The 19227-nt window shown below is 38.1% G+C and overlaps 1 protein-coding gene across 1 annotated transcript in view; it reads right to left on the minus strand.

Annotated features, from left to right (window-relative positions):
• MTPAP (mitochondrial poly(A) polymerase) overlaps nt 1–16237 on the minus strand; it is a 32028-nt gene extending 15791 nt beyond the window's left edge. Inside the window, exons 1-5 of the mRNA XM_058681581.1 lie at nt 16050–16237; nt 9930–10102; nt 9176–9409; nt 6635–6859; nt 395–606 (exon numbers count right to left, since the gene is read on the minus strand). Of these exons, the coding sequence (XP_058537564.1) occupies nt 395–606; nt 6635–6859; nt 9176–9409; nt 9930–10102; nt 16050–16203 (998 nt within the window). The 5' untranslated portion in view covers nt 16204–16237. The remainder of the gene's footprint in view (nt 1–394; nt 607–6634; nt 6860–9175; nt 9410–9929; nt 10103–16049) is intronic.
• Nucleotides 16238–19227: the final 2990 nt, after the last annotated feature.

Below are 19227 nucleotides of genomic sequence, written 5' to 3' on the forward strand. Positions count from 1 at the left end.
TAAATTGTCTATACCCAGAGGTTCAGGGTCAAACCCAATGTGCTACTTTATTTTCTAAGTATACTTAGATGACTACATACAGAAGATCTGTTACAGGTGTTTTCATGGTATCACGCTATGTAAGGTAAGAACAATGAAACAGTTCTCCTCAGATGACGTTAGGTATGTTAACACTTCAAACACAGCGTCCTAACATTTTATTTATGAATATCAAAAAGCCAACAGATATATCTAAGAGAAAATATTTCCAATTTTTAAATCCAAGTATTCAAAAAATTTTGAAGTTATTATTAAAGCAGGTGTAAAAGTCCAAAGCCACTGTTTCTGTACAAGAAAAACTATGCTAACACCTTATGATATTCACATTTAAGATGACAAAACAAAGATATAGTACCTATTGTTAGTAGTCAAATCACATTGAAATCCAGAGGCCTGGTGTGAGAACCTCACGAGAGGACACCGAGCATTTAAGATTTTTTGTACACCCACACAACCAGGGCCAAAGTGGTCAAGGCATTCTCCTATCACAGACAGGATCTTCTGAGTTGCCATTCTTTCTGAAGGTACATTTTTCACTTGAAATTCCATCAGAAAATTTCCTGAGGTCTGAACAATAAAAACATTTGTAAATGGGAGCTTTTAATAAGAAGGAATTTCTTAAATAAACTCTCTAGAAGAAAGCTCTAAGTCATTTTCAACAAAACAAAACACAAAAAACACACATTCAAGGGGCACCGGGGTGGCTCAGTTGGTGAAGCATCTGACTCTTGACTTCCACTCAGATCATCATCTCACGGTTTGGGAGATCGAGCCCCATGTCAGACTCTGCACTGACCGTGTGGAGCCTGCTCAGGATTCTCTCTCTCCCTCTCTCTCTGCCCCTCCCCTGCTTGCATTCTCTATCTCTCAAAATAAATAAAAATAAAAAAGAAGAAGGGAGACTGGGTGGCTCAGTCAGTTAAGTGTCCGACTTTGGCGCAGGTCATGATCTCTCAGTCCATGAGTTCAAGACCCACGTTGGGCTCTGTGCTGACAGCTCAGAGCCTGGAGCCTGCTTCAGATTCTGTGTCTCCCTCTCTCTCTCTCTGTGATTCTGTGTCTCCCGCTCACACTCTCTCTCAAAAATGAATAAATGTTTTAAAAAAAAAAAATCAATGGGGGTGTAGAGAGGGGGAAGGGAAAGGAAGAAAGAAAAATAAAGCAAGTATGTGGAAAGAAACTGAGTACCTCATGTACTCTTGATAATTTACTCTTCCTAGTTCTGGTTCTTTCCTAAGACTCATTCACATTCCTTGCCTTGGGTTCTATCACACTTCCTCTACTTTTTTAAAAATTTGGTTTAAGCTAGTCTGAGCTGGTATCTGTGAATAAGCAAAGAATATTAACTAATACAGTTGACAATTAAGAGGGGAATAAAAGACAGCACCCTGTCTTAACAGATAAAGGACTCGTTAAGCAAATTACAGTACATTCATTCAGTGGAATACTGAAAAAGATGCAGTAGACTGAACAGCCAAGACACTATTAACTGGAAAAAAAAATCAGGTTATAATGTGCAAAGATAAAGGGTTTTGTTATAAAAAAGAAGGATTTCTACCTGCAGAGGAAAAAAATTCAGAACAAAATTCATTACATTATTCACAGTAGTTACCTCTGCAAGTGGTGAGACCATCAGAGATATTTACATTATACATTTCTGGAACTATTACTTTATAATCAGAAAAAAAGACATTAAAAAATATACAGGTGTGACATGTATACAAACAATCCCCAGAAATAAACATGTTGTATTTTCTCTATTTATTTCTGTCATCGAGACAAGCTTTTTTTTAAACTAGGAAACTTTTATATTGAAGAAAAAAATGGATTTCCTTTAAGAGCATCAAAATTTCAAAAATCTAGCTTAGTCCTTTTGTTAAAAGATCTTAATAATTTCTGGTTCCCTGGTCTATTCGATTTTAAAATTCAAACACATACCAATTTATATGGGAAGGAACCCAAACAAGAATAACCAACAAATAGAGCACAGAGCTACTCAACAGAAAAGTAAAGAAAAAGAAACATCTTCTATCAGGATAAAGCAGTACCAGAAGAAAGAGACAGATTTGAGGTGAAATAATCTCAGGATAGAAAAAAAAAAAAAAGGGAATTGGGAGATTAGTATCAGACTAGTATCAGCTATGTTGGACTCAGATGCCAAGGAAGGGTTAGAAGTACTCAGAAGAAAAGAGATAATGAGATTTTCACCACAAATGAGACAAAAAAATCGCTGAGGCAACAAGTGAAAATGACACCAGAGAAAAATAGATTTGAGTAATGAGTAATTGAGTTCCAGTCTAGAAACTAGAACTAGCTGTGAACTATAGGCAGGAATGTGAAGTTACAGAAGGTATTCACCAAATACTCTGCATCGCCTTTCTGACATTTAGGAGGGCGTCCCACTCCTGCCCCTCTAAAGTGAAGCACAGTCACTTTGTGGCGACTTGCTGTCGCCAATGAAATACGAACAGAGGCCTCACAAGTCACTTCCAGGCAGAGCTTTAAAAGCTAGTGGTCCATTCTCCACTGTGCCTTTCCACTGCTTCGGGGCTAGAAGCACGGGCACGGGCGGTGAAAGCTGCTCAGCCTGGGTGCTTGAGAGACCCGTGCAGAGTGCCCCTGCTGACCTGCTTTGGCCACACAGCCTTAGCAAGAGATTAACAGCGAGGTGCAGAGTTTGGGGAGGTATTTATCACCAAAGCATAACCTGGCCTAATCTGGCTGATATAAGAAGCAAGAGATCAATAACCACATGGGGTAATTCTACTTAGATAAATGCACTCCACAGAGAAATAAAACACTGCAATTATGGAATAAAACACTGCAATTATGGAAGATGCAGATGATGAAAAGCACATCTATAATGAGCAGAAATAAGACCCCCCCCCCAAATTACTCTCCTCTAACAAACAAATAAAAATAAGAGAAATTTCTCAGACGGCCAAATCAATAAACATTTCTTACTAATTTTGCTATTCCTCTGCCACCTCTTTGTTTCAGATAAATTTTTAAAAAAATTTTATGTTCTTCCTAATTACTCTGGTATTATGCCAATATCTCATAAAAATAAAACACAAAGTCAGCACCTTGCCCACAGCAATAATTTAGAGAACAGGATAGGACTTGGCCACCAATTTTTACTTCTGTTACCTAAATCCTGTAATACATAAAACCCTATCAGAAAAAGAAAAACCCTATTAGAAAAAGAGCAAGATTTTAGCTTAAAGTTTTGTACTGAGGTGCCTGGCTGGCTCAGTCGGTTAAGCATCGGACTTCGGCTCAGGTTACGATCTCGTGGTTTGCGAGTTTGAGCCCCACTTCGGGCTCTGGGGGGTGTCAGGGCAGAGCCTGGAGCGTGCTTCGGATTCTGTGTCTCCCTCTCTCTCTTCCCCTCCCCTACTCGCACTCTGTCTCTCTCTCAAAAATAAATAAACATTAAAAAATTTTTTTTTAATTTTGTACTAAAATGATCTTTGTGATAACTTAGGCAGCACATTTCACTTGTGAGCATCGTTCACACATTAAGAAACATGGAAGTTTACAATTTAGTTGCTAAATAACTTTCCTTTACTCATTAGCAAATCATCTCTTTCTAGTGCCTGTGATGCACAAAATATTCTACATAGTGCTAAAAGACATACAAGAGTCTAACACACTCTTCCTAACTTCCCTCAACTCGGACTGAATAAAATAAGCACCCAGAATTATAAAGCAAGGTGGTGTGCCAAGGGAGACACAAACCAAGAGGAGAGGAAGGAGAGTGCACAATTGCACAAAGCTGTCCAAGAGACTCTTTCATGAAGTAGATGAATTTAAAAGTGCTTTTGGTTTTCATTACATTTCATTCTTAATATTTCTAGTAGCAAAGCTATTATAATCTTAAACACGCACATGTTTCAAGGTACACACGTATAATACATCTCATTAGTTAAACCTACATACCAAAAAACATCAAATTGCTTAGTGAGATTGGAGCACTGTCTTTGAAAACATCTTTCTGGAATACCTCTATATTTCAGAAATCTAAGACCCAACTAAAAGTTTCCAACGCTCACCTCTGCCTCCAACGGAAAAAACTGTGTGTTTCCTACTTGCATAATAATGAAATAACTAGTAATAGGGCTGCTGATGGTGATCAACATTGGAACACTTATTACACGCTGAGCACCGTCCTACGTGCTTCACATGTATTAGCTCGATGAAGCCCTCCGGCACTCCACGAGCCAGGTGCTATAGCACCAACCCAATCTCACAGCTAGAAAAATCTAGGCACAGAGAAGACCAAAATAACTTATCGAGGATCACACAGCCAGTAAATAGAAGAATTACTCTTCTGCAATTTGGCTCTAGAGCCTGGGCTTTAGCCATTACAATATATTATTACACTCCTTGATTATTTAGCAAAGTCTTTTACTTAAAATAAAAATAACCTAGCACAACTTAAGTGTCCCTGCCAGGAATTCAATACAATTTCAAGTACATGTTAGTCTTACTAAGAATGATCCATTTCATTTTTATGTGTTTTGTATTACTTTAATTCAGTAAGTATATACTGAGCAGAACACATTGAGTTATGCCAGGCACTGTGTGGGATAAGAAAATGAACAGACATGGTTGCTGCCCTGCCCTAGCTTATGATATAGTGGGAGGACTATATCAGCCACTAACTAAACATAACATAGGAGGAATCTGCAAACAGAAATATGAGCAAGATACTACAAAAAAAAGAGTAATTAATTCTGAGAAGAAAAAAAATCAAGATGGTGTCGAGAACGCAGAGTAAGAACTGGCCTTTGAAAACTACCAGGAAACGGCAGTCAGGGAATAGTGGGAAAGAGCACTCCCCACTGAAGAGACAGATTGGCCAGTATTCATGTTCTAAAAGTGCCTTATAATTTGGTAATTAAATGATGTGATTGGAACACTGGGTATACAAAGACATATAATGAGAAATCGTTACTAAAATTAATTAAGAGACAGATCATTTCAATACTATGCTAACGAGAAGACCCATTCTATGTCTGTGAGAAGATCCAATCAGTCTTTTAGGATAACTCCAGTACGGCCCGAAGATGGAAAACCAAGACACGACACAAGAAATAAGAGGTAGAAAACAGCATACTGTGACATTAATCTAAGTGAGAGTTTATAAGGAACTGTGTCACTATAGCTTTGAGGATGTACATAAAGGGGGAGATACGAGAGATAACTTAGAATCAAAGAAGATGGCAAATATCAGGAAAACGAAAATGCCACTAATTAACATGTGAAACATACCTAAGAACTTTCATAAAAACTCACCAAGAGTATCTACAAAGAATGAAAAAAGTTTTATTTTCAAAATGGTAGGTTCAAATGTCAACTGGACATCCACGTAGAGAAGATTCCTAGTTTGAAATACGTAAGAGAAGACAGAGGTTTATAAAAACCTACATTTTATAAACACACAGAAGCCTTTTCCAAGTTGTAACTAAATGAAAGCATCCCTTATATTGTGTGGGAGAATGGCGGAGATACTGGTTCACTTTACCTGTTACATATGCATGTTAATAAGAACTGAATGGAATATATAATTTCCAAACTCGAAGAGGAGAAAGTGGGATGAGGCAGGAATAAAGCAGTAATCCACAGGAATAAAAGGTAGAGGACAGAGAATACAGTCACTGGTACTGCAAGAGCATTGTATGGTGACAGATGTGACGGGACAGACACTTGTGGTGAGGACAGCATAACATATGATCTTTTTAAGTACTGTACACCTAAGACTTATGTAACATTGTGTCAACTGTACTTCAGCTTTATTTTTTTTAAAAAAAGCAGGACTCCAATAGGAGGAAGGAAAAGGAAATGAAAAGCAAAGATAAAGCACTGAAAAACATAAAAAATAACACAGTAAAAATGAACACAGAAATTATCAGTAATAATGAATAAACACATTGACTTCAAAGAATCAAGATCAGAGTAAAAGCACAAAATTCAGTGATCTGCTACTCATCAGAGATATTCAAAATACAAGAGCATGTATAAAGGCTGAAAATGAAGATACAGAAGATACGTGAAGGAAGTAACAAGTGGTCATCTTACCAAAAAAGAATTTAAGGAAAAAGCATGTATAGAGATAAAAGACATAATTTAATGATAAATGAACCCAGTCAGAAAATATAATAATCATACACCTATATACCTACACGTTGCTAACACAGCCTTTGAACAAAACAAAAATCAAAAGAATTCCTAGGAGAAATTAACAAAACCAAACAAACATCATGAGATTTCAAAATATTTCAATAACTAGATCACACAGATTTAAAAAAATTAGTTAAGATACAGATCATTTGAGTAAGATAATGAATAACCTTGGCCTAATGGAAAAACTTCAGAACCCATGGAAAAAATAATCATTTTATTATGTGTAGAATAGTCACAAAAAATTATTCTACGTTACACCAATACGAAGAAAGACTTTACAATTCCAAAGAGTTAATATCAAATAGACCATATTCTTTACCCACAATGTTTATTAAAGTTTAGAAATCAAGTTATAATTTTATTAAGTCCAAAGATTACTTTTAGTGACCTAAAGCAATACAATTACCTTGTTGGCGCTGAATTTTCCAATTTCATCCAGATCCAAAAACATGTCCAAGTCACATCCCAATTTCCCAAAACTGTTCACCGAAGAGCCAAAGGGTCTGACAGTACAGTCCAGGAAATACGCAGCCGCTATATCTTCAATAAGAGAACAGGTGAGGTATCGGAGCTTAGTGTTCTCCTCTGTTAACTGCAATTCCTTCAGCAGAGTGTTCAGCTGATCATCTATCTAGCTGGCCAAAACAAAAGCAGCAACATATAGAAAATGTACAGGTCACATAAGAGAGTTGGCATTTTACTTCTAGAGATTCGATGGCTTTGGAGACCGAGCTGAAAAACATGTACTTTTTTCCTTCCCCTAAAAGCAGATGTTTTAAAAATATCCTTTAAAAAGGACTGAGGGGTGATGATGATAATAATAAAGTATAAAACCATAGAAAAATAAAAAAAATTAGTAAATGAAAATAAAAATACAAATGTTGGCACTTCAATCCACAACTAAATTGTCAGCATCTCTGTGGTTGGGGCCAGTAAGCAAAATTTTGGTATGTTGTATAGGTAATTCTGATGAAACAAGTTTAGGAGTCAATTGCTAGTCCAGACCATGATCCATTTATTCGGCAAATGGTTACTAAGTCTCTACGGCTAATGGTCAACCGGAGTATGGTTAGTCAACCAGTCTGCATAGAACCTGGGGATCATCTGCCCAAGTCTCTAACCTACTCAAGGAATCTGGGTATTTAATATTTAAATAGAATACACTCAAGCCCACAGCTTACGCACCCTGAAAAAATATCCCTCACAATGTCTTTGAGGATTATGGAGACAAGGTAGCTAGTGTGATCTGAGTTGTGCTGTATGTGCAAAATACACACCAGATCTGATGATTTTTTTGAAACAGAAACCTAAAATATCTCATTAATAACTGTATAGTGATATATGCTGAAATGCATATTTTAGATTTATTGGGTTAAATAGTTAAATTAATTTCAAAAAAAAAGGACTGAGGAATGATGACATCGGCAAACATCAAAACCACTACATTTCTTATGCAATATGTATAAAGTATTGTTTCCGGAAAATGAAAGTAGTTAAAATGCTCCAGAAAGAGGTCAAAACAACCACAAAGCTAGACATTTTAAACAAAGTTGGGGGGGCGCCTGGGTGGCTCAGTCGGTTGAGCGTCCGACTTCAGCTCAGGTCACGATCTCATGATCCGGGAGTTCGAGCCCCGGGTCGGGCTCTGGGCTGATGGCTCAGAGCCTGGAGCCTGCTTCTGATTCTGTGTCTCCCTCTCTCTCTGCCCCTCCCCCGTTCATACTCTGTCTCCCTCTGTCTCAAAAATAAATAAACGTTAAAAAAAAAAAAATTTAAACAAAGTTGGGGAGGAAGAAGAACCAATGTTAAAGGCAGGAAACACAAGAAATAAGCAATGCTTCAGGTAACCAAGGCCCAAGATCCCTCAACTCCTCAGAATAGTAATCCTGTATCTTCACCAGAAAACTGGTGGTAAAAACATCATCTTTTGAAACTGTGCACTGGAGTATTTTTTTTTTTTTATTTTTTTTTTTTAACGTTTTTATTTTTTATTTTTGAGATGGAGAGAGACAGAGCATGAATGGGGGAGGGGCAGAGAGAGAGGGAGACACAGAATCGGAAGCAGGCTCCAGGCTCCGAGCCATCAGCCCAGAGCCCGACACGGGGCTGGAACTCACGGGCCGTGAGATCGTGACCTGAGCTGAAGTCGGACGCTTAACCGACTGAGCCACCCAGGCGCCCCTGGAGTATTTAAAATAAAAATCATAGCTTTAAATGCCCATATTCGGAAAAAATATTGAAAATAACTGAACTATGTGTTTAAATCAAGAAAAACAAGTAACAGAGAGTAAAGAAAATGTGTAAGGTTAGAAATAAAATTTTTTAAATTAGAAAATCAAAACAAAAAATAGCACTTTGATCAAAAACATGAACTGATAAAGCCAAAACTAATATAAACAATGTTAGGGCAGCAAAAATAGATTAAGTCAGAAATGAGGTTTTTTTGGTTTTTTTTTTTTTTTTTTTTTTGAGATACTTCTTATTTTTGAGAGAGCACAAGTGGGACAGGGGCGGGGGGGGCATGTGGACAGAAGATCCAACAAGCTGACACAGTGAGCCCAATATGGGCTCGAACTCAAGAACTGTGAGATCATGACCTGAGCCGAAGTTGGAAACTCAACTGACCGAGCCACCCAGGTGCCCCAAGATACTTTTACATTTATAGAAAAATGCCGGGTACAACTATATGCCATTATGTTGACTGAAGAAAGAAAACCTGAATAGTCCAAAGGCTGAAAACTCTGTAAGACTGTGGTTACTTGCCAGGCACACAAGCAGAGTGTGGGGGAGGAGAGTGGGGAAGGACTGCTTTCACTTTTCACTCAACATATTCTGTAGTCTGAATATTTTATAAGAACCTATAATAAAGAAAATAATGTCAAACACACACACACACACACACACACACATATTTTTAGATATTGGAGAAGTATACCTACAAACTTACACTTTCTGCATAACAAAGTAACTCAAGAAGCTTCTTGCTAGAAGGAGGTGCATGAATACTACATTGTACACGTGACTGTTCTGAAGTCGGGTTTGACGGATTCTTCGTCTTTAAATTGAAGACACGTGATCTGAAAGGAATTGCAGCCTCTGTGCCCATACTTGGAGTACGAGTTCCATTCTGCAGTGAAGTTACACTTTCCTTTTGACAAAATTCTACAACAGCATAAAGACCCTATGCCAAAAACGTAAGAAAAAACAGAACACATCTCAGACTGATATATTTTAAATAGCATTTTTGCTCAAATTTCCAAACAATTATTGTAATACTAAAAAAATATTGATTTTTTAAATTTACAAAGAATACACTTCTAACACAAGCACTGGTTTTAATCATTACAAGCAGATTAAGAAAAGGAACACTATAAACTGGTAAGAGTCAACAGAAGCTGAAAACAATGATGAAAGAGAAAATTAAAAGGCAAAACAAAAATCCCCTCCCCTTGGACTTTATCAATAAGATAAGAGACTACTTAAAGGATTCAAATAATGGAATCAGTCAGTTATAAATTACTTATATTCCCATAGTAATAATGCCATAAGGATTTTTATTCTCCTATAAAAAGATCATTAAAGAAATTTAAAGAGGGATGGTAAGATATCAAAAGAGAATCTAACTTTACCATACTGCAAATACTGAATGGAACGTTTAACTTTCAAAAGCATGAATGTCAGACTGTTTTTCAAATACTTACAAAGCTCTCATAGAAGAAATGATTATTAATAGGTCCATGTTGGGATAAATATTTTAGAAACTTTTTTACACTGATTTTATTTGGACAATGTATCAAAACGGTTCGCTGTGCCTGTTCTCGTCTTTCTTTCTGCACCTCAGAGAATGTCTTTTTGGGAGTCCTGCCTTCAGAGCCTATGAATGAGACAAAATATTTCCAACACAAAAACACAAACACACAAATATAAAATGTAAAGCATATTTTGATAAGGTATATACAGATTTTATAGCTGACTAAAACCACTTTATCCAAATCTCATCTTCTTTCTTCTTCACCTGTAAAAGAATGAAGCTATACTACTTTCGATTTTCATTGACCATTCTCCTGTAATTATCACTAATACTGTCCACTTTCCCAGTTTTGATTTACTATATTCAATGCAGAGCACTGAAAAGAGAAATATCCACAAAGTTTTAAAAGCCAAATCAGGAACGTAAAATCACCCGTTTAACGCTACCCCAAATACACACATATAAAACCTGTACAAGGTTATAACATACCAAAGCCTAAAAGAAATTATTATAAACCTGAGTGTAAATGAGAATGAAGCTTAGAACTTTAACGTATTGGGGCACCTGGGTGGCTTAGTCAGACTCTTGATTTCGGCCCAGGTCATGATCTCAGGGTTCATGGGTTCGAGCCCCGTGTCAGGCTCTGCATAGACATTGTGGAACCTGCTTAGGATTCCCTCTCTCTTCTTCTCTGCCCCTCCCCCACTCTCTCTCTCAAAATAAATAAATAAACTTAAAAAATAACTTTAATGGATTAAAGTAAGTTACTGTTGTTTTTCTTTGTCATGGGTCTTGATCTAGCTCAAACAATTAACAGTGCGTTACCAACTATCTTGTGCTGTGTATCACAGGTACATCAACCAATTTCAAACTCAGCTGCTGTCCTTAAGAATTCATGGTAATTTTACTAAAGAAATAGGGGGTAATTTCTTTTTTCATTCAAAACCAAACTAGGGCTGGGGGCTTTACCATCACAGGAAATGAAGACAAGAGCTGTAACAGTCAAGAATTAGATATTAATAATCAACTGACCACAAACAAAGAATCAACAACCACGCATAAGGAAAAAGAAAATCATTCGAGTTCTAAGAGTGTATTAAGGCCAAATGCTGAATTTTAGCAACATATTTTTTCCTCCAAGATACTTAACTTCTAGTTGGGTGGCCTAAAAGTGTTTCTTTTAAATATCTGGAATGGTAGATTCTAGAGATTATAAACCACCAAGTCTGGTAACAATACCCACAAAAAATTCCAAAGAGATTAAATAGTACAGAAAATATAACTGATAACACGGAAATCAGCAGATGCTTTTCGACTCCTTTCAAAAGGTTATAAAACTGATAGATCAAGGAATACTGCAAACACACTGTACCTTGATCTCAGCAAACTCCGAGACATTCTCATGGACAAGACAGAGAAACGTGTGTTAATGCAGTAAGAGCTCGCTGTACCCTAAACCCTGTTCGTTAGCAAAGGCCTGGAGGCAGTCTCCAGTGGCACACCACAGAACTCTTAGCCCTGACATACCCCAAGTTTCTAACTGATCAAACACATGCTGAGTTTGATTCCTGCCTTCACTGTACGAGATGCTGAAAATACATCTCTTAAATAGGGGTCCACATCTCCATTCCGGATGTGAATTCTTTAACATCAATCTCTTATTTCAAGGCCTGTATCACAACAGCCGGATTCCTCAAATGGTCTTATTCACGCTGGTCTTTTCCTTTTTAAGCCATTCTCTGGTGCCAAAGTGATCTTTATAAATCAATCTTTTTAAAAAAGTCGCATTCTTTGACTTCCCTGCTTCAAACCTTTCAATAGCTTCCCTACTGCATTCAAGATCAAGCCTAAACCCAACAGCAGGGGGATAGTTATTGGCATTTTGCCCCATCTCTCCTCTTCAATGTCTACCATTTCCTTCTACCATTTCCTCCTTCTGCAGTGTTCACTTAAGGTACCCCACACACTGTGAACTTTGACTATCTTCTTGTGTCTGACTGGAATGCCCACCTTCTCATTTTCTGCCCCGAACACTCCCATTCATCCTCCCATAGGTCTGCGAAGACTTCTGACTTTCCATGGTAGGTATCTCCTCCACCTCCGTATTACCTTACTTCAACATCTGTGAAAGAACGTAATTCACGGTGTTGTAATAACTTAACAATATGGAAGAATACCTGTCTTCCAGATATTGAGGACAGGGACTGTTACTATTCACTGTGATCTCAAGTCCACTGACAGTCCTTCCAATTAGTCCCTATTTTCTTCTTCTTCTTCTTCTTCTTCTTCTTCTTCTTCTTCTTCTTCTTCTTCTTCTTTTTTTTTTTTTTTTGATATAGGCTCTGCCTAGACCACCTCACCCACTTTTCCCTTTGTAACTACCACTTACACATTCTTGTCTCTGATTTTTACGGAGTCCAGACTGTTGTCTAAATGCTTATTGTAAAAATAAAGTCAAATTATCACATTTTATGAAGTTTAAGTATAAATCCTTCCCTAGTTCTCTGCCCCTAATAACACTCAACCATTAAGTTTGGTACTTATGTTTTCATACATTTTTAAGGCATATACAAATATTTGCATTTCTCCACAGATAAACATTTTTTTACACAAAATTACCAAAATCATATTTCACATTGTTTTATAATATGCCTTTAAAAATTTAATACACTGGGGATATCTGTATCAGTATATGTCTACCTCATTTTAAAAGTAACTGTGTAAAAAAAAAATAAAAGTAACTGTGTAAGTATTCTTTTTAATTTATCACAGTTTAGCCAATTCTCTACTGATATTCAGATGGTTTACCTCCTGTCACTATTACAGACAATACCGCAGTATCATCTGCATACGATGTCTTTGATTTTTATGCAAGTATATCCCTGCAGCTGATCACTAAGAGGAGAGACTGAATTTAAGATTGATAGAGAAGTCTGATAAAAGATGAAGAAATCTGCTTAAAAAGCTGGGAGAGGTACAATCTAAAGTATTCACAGCTCTGGCCTGAACAACAGTAGGTAAAAATGATGAGGACAAAGTTGTGAAGGGGGAACAAAAAGTTCAGGAAGTTTAAATGTATTCCCTCATAAAAGGTTTATCAAACCTACGAATAACACAAAGTTGAGACTGAAAAGTAGTAAGTGCCAATATTTTATGACAGACTCAATTTCAATGGTCTTGATGACATAATCTGGTAAGCATAAACTTAATAAAAACAAACTAAGACTAAATACTGTCCTGCGCTTAAAATCGAAAACAACATCGGGGCACCTGGGTGGTTCAGTCGGTTAAGTGCCTGGCTCCTGACTTCGGCTCAGGCCATGATCTCACAGGTTCATGAGTTCCAGCCCCACACCGGGCTCCGTGCAGACAGTGCGGAGCCTGCTCAGGATTCTCTGTTTCCCTCTCTCTCTGCCCCTCCCCTGCTCGCTTGCTCGCTCTCTCTCTCTCAAAATAAATACACATTAAAAAAAAAATAAATAAAGACACAATGACATAATGGGGAAGAAAATTAACCTAGCAGCAGTTGCATAAAAGAGGCCCAAAAGTTTGATTTGATGAAAGCTCAAAATGAGTCAAAGCGACGTCTTCACCTCTGGGATGTGCACAGGGAATGAACAGATACACATACATCTATAAAATTCCAAACTTCATGGAAACAAATGTTCTTAAAAACCCAAATTCAAGGGATAACAGCATTTCTTTACTATTTACTGGTCGGGCCACGTACGGAGTATATGTTCTACTGTGGCCATAATGGATATGAAGGATACTGATGAAACAGAGACCACCTGGTGAGGAGTGGTAAAAGGTCTAGAAGCTGACAGAGAATTACTGTAGATTAAGCGGGATTTGCAGCCTGAAGGAAAACTAATGAGAACCTGAATGCTGTCTTCAACTCTTAACAGCAAACCCTCTGTTCGTGCAGCACTTCAGTTTTCCAAGCCTCTACAAATACGCTCTATTTCAAATCTCAGAATAAGCTTTGTGATGGAGCAGGTATCATTACTGGTAAAAAAGAAAAAAAACCTTGCACAAAATCAAATATCTAATAAGCTGGATAGCATCTTCTAGAATGCTATCTGTTATCTGATTGCCTAGCCTCTGTCCCCCTTGTTTAAGTGATAGCACACCCCAGCTGGCAGGAAACCACTCTATGAGGTTGTAGGGGGCTGTCAATATTGTTATCCTACCTAGGATACTGACCCTCATCCCCTCGGAGAGACTAAGATTATCAGACTATTTTGGAAAGCTCCTCTTGGTCCAAGAGGTGAGGGTGTGATCAATCAAAAGCTCCTTCTTAGAATTCTTCAAATTTAGGTATAAGATTATCTTATTCTTCCCTTTGGAAAAGGCTATACGCATGTAAACTTGAAGCTGCTGGGGGTCACACCTCCATGCAGAAGAATCTGAGATAAGGAGGCCACCAAAAAACAGCTGAAGAAAACACTACCGCACATTGACCATATCCACCCAGTTGACCTTAAAGAAGTTGGCTCTTTCTGGAATTTGGTTACATGGGTTGGTACATTCTCCCCTTTCTACTTAAGCTAATTTGACTTAGCTTCTGTCACCTGCATCCCAAAGAGTATAATACACTATATACACTATATATTCTTACTCTTAAAATCGGGGTTCTTTTCCACTACTCAAATGAAAGCTATGTCAAATAGGAAGGTGCAGTTACTTCCTTCTCTTTTTAAAAATGGAAAAGAAATTCAAATGATGATTTTGTTGCACACAAGAGTCCCTGTACATTTAGCCAGTTATATGATACAAAATGAAACACATTTTCTAACAAAAACAACAAAGCTGTACTAAATGAAGAGTACAGCCTTGGAATCAGGTTTTTTCCTTATCACTGCTACTTAATAGATGGATAAGTTTGAGCTAGCCACTTGGACTAGCCTGTTTTCTCATCTATAAACGAGTAATAACTCCTTCCATACCAACTTTACAGAGTTCTATTTTCTCAAAGAGCACATGAAAATACTCCCAAATTTAAACCACTATTCAGATGCTAAATTAAAACAGCTTCTTTGGCAAAATTCTTACTCAAATTTTCAGAGTTACTTAAGAATTTTTAACAGAAGCAGCTTCTACCAAAGACAATCCAATCAGTATTTCCATGAAAAGTCATATTAAGTAACACTTCCACTCCCTGTCAACAAGACCCTTTATTTACAATCTGAGGAGAAGAAAAATCCTACCATTTATTTTAGGGGGAAACATTTTACTTGTTCAGTCTACTATAAAACTACTACCAGAAGTAATTTTATCTCTTAAAACTACAGCTCCAAGAAATGGTAGAAATAAACATTTTGCCTATTCACTCGAGATCTAAATTAACTCGATATGTAACCTTACACAAGTTGCTCGGTTCTTTTAGCTTCTTTCTACACCTGTTAAGTGGAGACAATGAAACATTTTTTGCTAGATTGTTTTAAAAATTGTAAAGAAGATACAGCTCTTGGGGGTCACAACAGGGCTTCAATAATACGCAAAGAAGCATATAAATTTAGAACGTCTCCGGGTCGGCAGCCTGTTCCAGTGAATGCAAACCCGTTACCAGGTTACTAAAACGGCCAAAAGAATAAAGCAAAAGGCAATAATTTTCACAGGCAGAATCCTACATTCGGAAGCGGGGAATACTGTTAACTCATTAATGCTTCAATACACCCGTCCTCCAACAGCTTGTAAATCAGATACATTTGTGAATGAAGCAACTGACCGATATGTGGCATCACTGTTATCACTGTATTTTATCAAAGTATAAAATATAAGCAAACTGTGCTCGTGGCCTGAACTTCACAAAGATTTAAACAACTTCGTTACTGTGCACAGGCCTCCCCGAATTAACATCACACCCCACTACTACCATGAGCAACGGGTGGCTCTAAGTTCCCCTAGTGAGATTAGAGGAGGATGGGACACAACCTCACCCTATTGCCAAAGGCTCCTCGGCCGTGTCCACAGGCCACGCGCTCGCCCGCGATCCCAGTCTCTTCCCCCTTCCCTCGCCCGCGGTGGGTCGCGGCTACAGAGCAAACCGAGGACACGGCGCCATCACCTGTCTCCACGCTCCCCGACGACTGCTCTTCTCTTTTAACTTCTGCGGCTACAGTTCTTGGGCAACTGAGAAGCCTGTGGATAGGACGCAGCACTTGACTTCTCTGAGCACATAGGGGTAAACTGGCCAACAACCCCACAGCGCGAGCCGCCATTGTCAAAGTAACAGAGGCAGGAAGACGAAAAGGGCACCTGGCTCCTGCGCGTGCGTACTGAGGAGTAAGGAACGGGAAGCCTAGAGGGTCAAACCAGGCGAAAGTTGCCGGACTGAAGATGCCTTTGCTTTCAGATTCGTTTCGGTTTTGCTCTCCCACGGTTCTCTAAAAAGAAGAGCCCCCCGTAGAACGAGCCCACCACCTACTCTTTCAAATAGTCATGAAAATAGAACCGGACCTCAAGGTCATAGGGAAGGAGCACTTATTTGGGAATCTATACTTAAGAGTAGAGTAAGTGATAACACTTTTTCTTTATCAGACCTTTACACGTACTGGCTCTCAACCCTTACAACAACCCTGTGAGATGGGAACTATTATTATCGCCGTTTATTTACGGGGAGACTGAGGCGTATGCAAGTTAAGTAACATTTGTAAAGTTACACAGCCAGTCCGGGACAGAGATGGGAGTTAAACCTAGATTACCTGGTGCAAAGTTTTCCTTTTTTCTTGTAACAAGTTTACTGAGACTTAGTTCATATTCTACACAATTCACCTCTTTAGGTGTCCCATTCAGTGGTTGTGAGTATACCACAAAGTTGTGCAACAATAGGCATAATCATTTTTAGAACACTTTCATCAACTCCAAAAGAAACCTTGGAAGAAAGCCCATTAGCTATCACTCCCCCAGTCCCCACATTCCCCCCAGCCCTAAATAACCACTTATCTACTTTTTGTCTCCATGCTTTTGCCTTTTCTAGACATTTCATAGAAATAGAATCATGCTGGGGGCGCCTGGGTGGCGCAGTCGGTTAAGCGTCCGACTTCAGCCAGGTCACGATCTCGCCGTCCGTGAGTTCGAGCCCCGCGTCAGGCTCTGGGCTGATGGCTCGGAGCCTGGAGCCTGTTTCCGATTCTGTGTCTCCCTCTCTCTCTCTGCCCCTCCCCCGTTCATGCTCTGTCTCTCTCTGTCCCGAAAATAAATTAAAAACGTTGAAAAAAAATTAAAAAAAAAAAAAGAAATAGAATCATGCAATATGTGTTTTTTTGTGACTGGCCTCCTTCACTTGGCATAATACTTTCAAGGTTCTTCTATGCTGTAGCATCTGTCACCACTTCATTCCCTTCTATGGCCAAATAATATTCCATCACATGGTGTTAAAAGATAAGCTGGGGCATATTAAAAATTTTAAGAGATTGTTTGAACAAAAATAAATTCGAATCAGGCAACATCCAATCTAGCAGACAGAAAGGGCGTTTATAGGCAGAAGGGAAGACTTGAAAATATAAATGAAAGATTTTCACAGGCAGAAGAGAGCAGGAACAAGGAAGTAATAGTGAGCAAAAAACACACTGGTTTGCATAAAGTTACTTTCCTTTAGGGGATGTCCCAGTTTATCAGGCAAATAAACTGGTTCTAATCAGGTGATTTCTGATTGATGGGCTTAAGATTCTATTTCTGGGAGAGTTGAAACTAATTAGGTTTTGTTTTGGTTACATGAGGCTTACACAAGTGACTCTATCTGGGGCCTGTTGTCCTATTTTTAACAATGGATATGCCACATATGGTTGCCCATTTCTGTTTCTGTCTTTTGGATATTATAAATAATGCTGCTATGAACATCCATTATCAGTTTTTATATGAACATATGTTTTCACTTCTCTTGGCCATATACCTATGAGTAGAAGTGCTGGGCTGTATGGTAATTCTGTGTTTAATCTTTCGAGGAAATGTCAGGCTATTTTCCAAAGCAGCTGCATGATTTTCATTCCCACTAGTAGTGTAAGAAGTTTCCAATTTCTGCGCATTCTTACCAATACTTGTTATTTTCTTTTTTTTTTTTTTTAACGTTTATTCATTTTGAGAGACAGAGACAGAGCATGAGCAGGGGAGGGGCAGAGAGCAAGGGAGACACAGAATCTGAAGCAGGCTCCAGGCTCTGAGCTGTCTGCACAGAGCCCGATGTGGGGCTCAAACCCATGAACCCATGAGATCATGACCTGAGCCAAAGTCAGATGCTTAGCTGACCGAGCCACCCAGGTAGCCCTTCTGGGTTTTTTGTGTGTGTGTGTGTGTGTTTTAATAGCCTTGCTAATGGGTATGAGTGGTATCCCACTTTTGATTTGCATTTGATGAATGTTGAGCTCTCTTCATATGATTATTGGTCATTTGTGTATTTTCTTTGGAAAAATGTTTATTGAGATCCTTTGCCCATTTTTAACTGAATTATTTTACTACTGTTTTAAGAGTTCTTTACATACTCTGGATATGTTTTTATCAGATGTATGATTTGCAAGCACTTGATCCTATTCTGTGGGTTTAACTTCATTTACTTGATAGTGTCCTTTGAAACATAAAAGTTGATTTTGATGAAATCTAATTTTTTTCTTTCGTTGCTTGGGTTTTAGTGTTATATCTAAGAAACATTGCCTACTCCAAGGTTGTGAAGATTTATTCCTATGTTTGCTTCTAAGATTTTAACATTTTTAGCTCATACATTTAGGTCTTTGATTAATTTTGAGCAAATTTTTGTATATAGTATGAGTTAGGCATCTGATTTCATGGTTTTGGATGTGGATATTCAATTTGTCCCAGTACTATTTGTTTAAAAGACTCTACTTTGCCCATTAAATGGCATTGGCATATTTGTTGAAGTCAGATGATCACAGATACCTGTGCTTATTTCTGGATTCTCAATTCTATTTCATTGATGTATATGTTTATCCTTACATCAGTACCACCCTGTCTTGATCAATGTTGCTTTGCAGAAAGTTTTTTAAAATTGAGAAGTGAGTTTTCCAACCTTGTTCTTTTTTTCCAAAATTACTTTAGAAACTGTTATGAGCCCCTGTATTTCCATATAAATTTTATTATCAGCATCTCAGTTGCTTCCAAAAAGACAGCTGAGATTTTGAGAGTAATTGTGCTGAATCTGTAGATCAACTTCAGGAGTATCGTCATCTTTAACAACATTAGATCTAAAATGTGAACATGGGAGGGCCTTCCATTCGCTTAGGTCTTCTTTA

Source organism: Neofelis nebulosa, chromosome 8 (genome assembly GCF_028018385.1).
Source record: "Neofelis nebulosa isolate mNeoNeb1 chromosome 8, mNeoNeb1.pri, whole genome shotgun sequence".
NCBI lineage: Eukaryota > Metazoa > Chordata > Mammalia > Carnivora > Felidae > Neofelis > Neofelis nebulosa.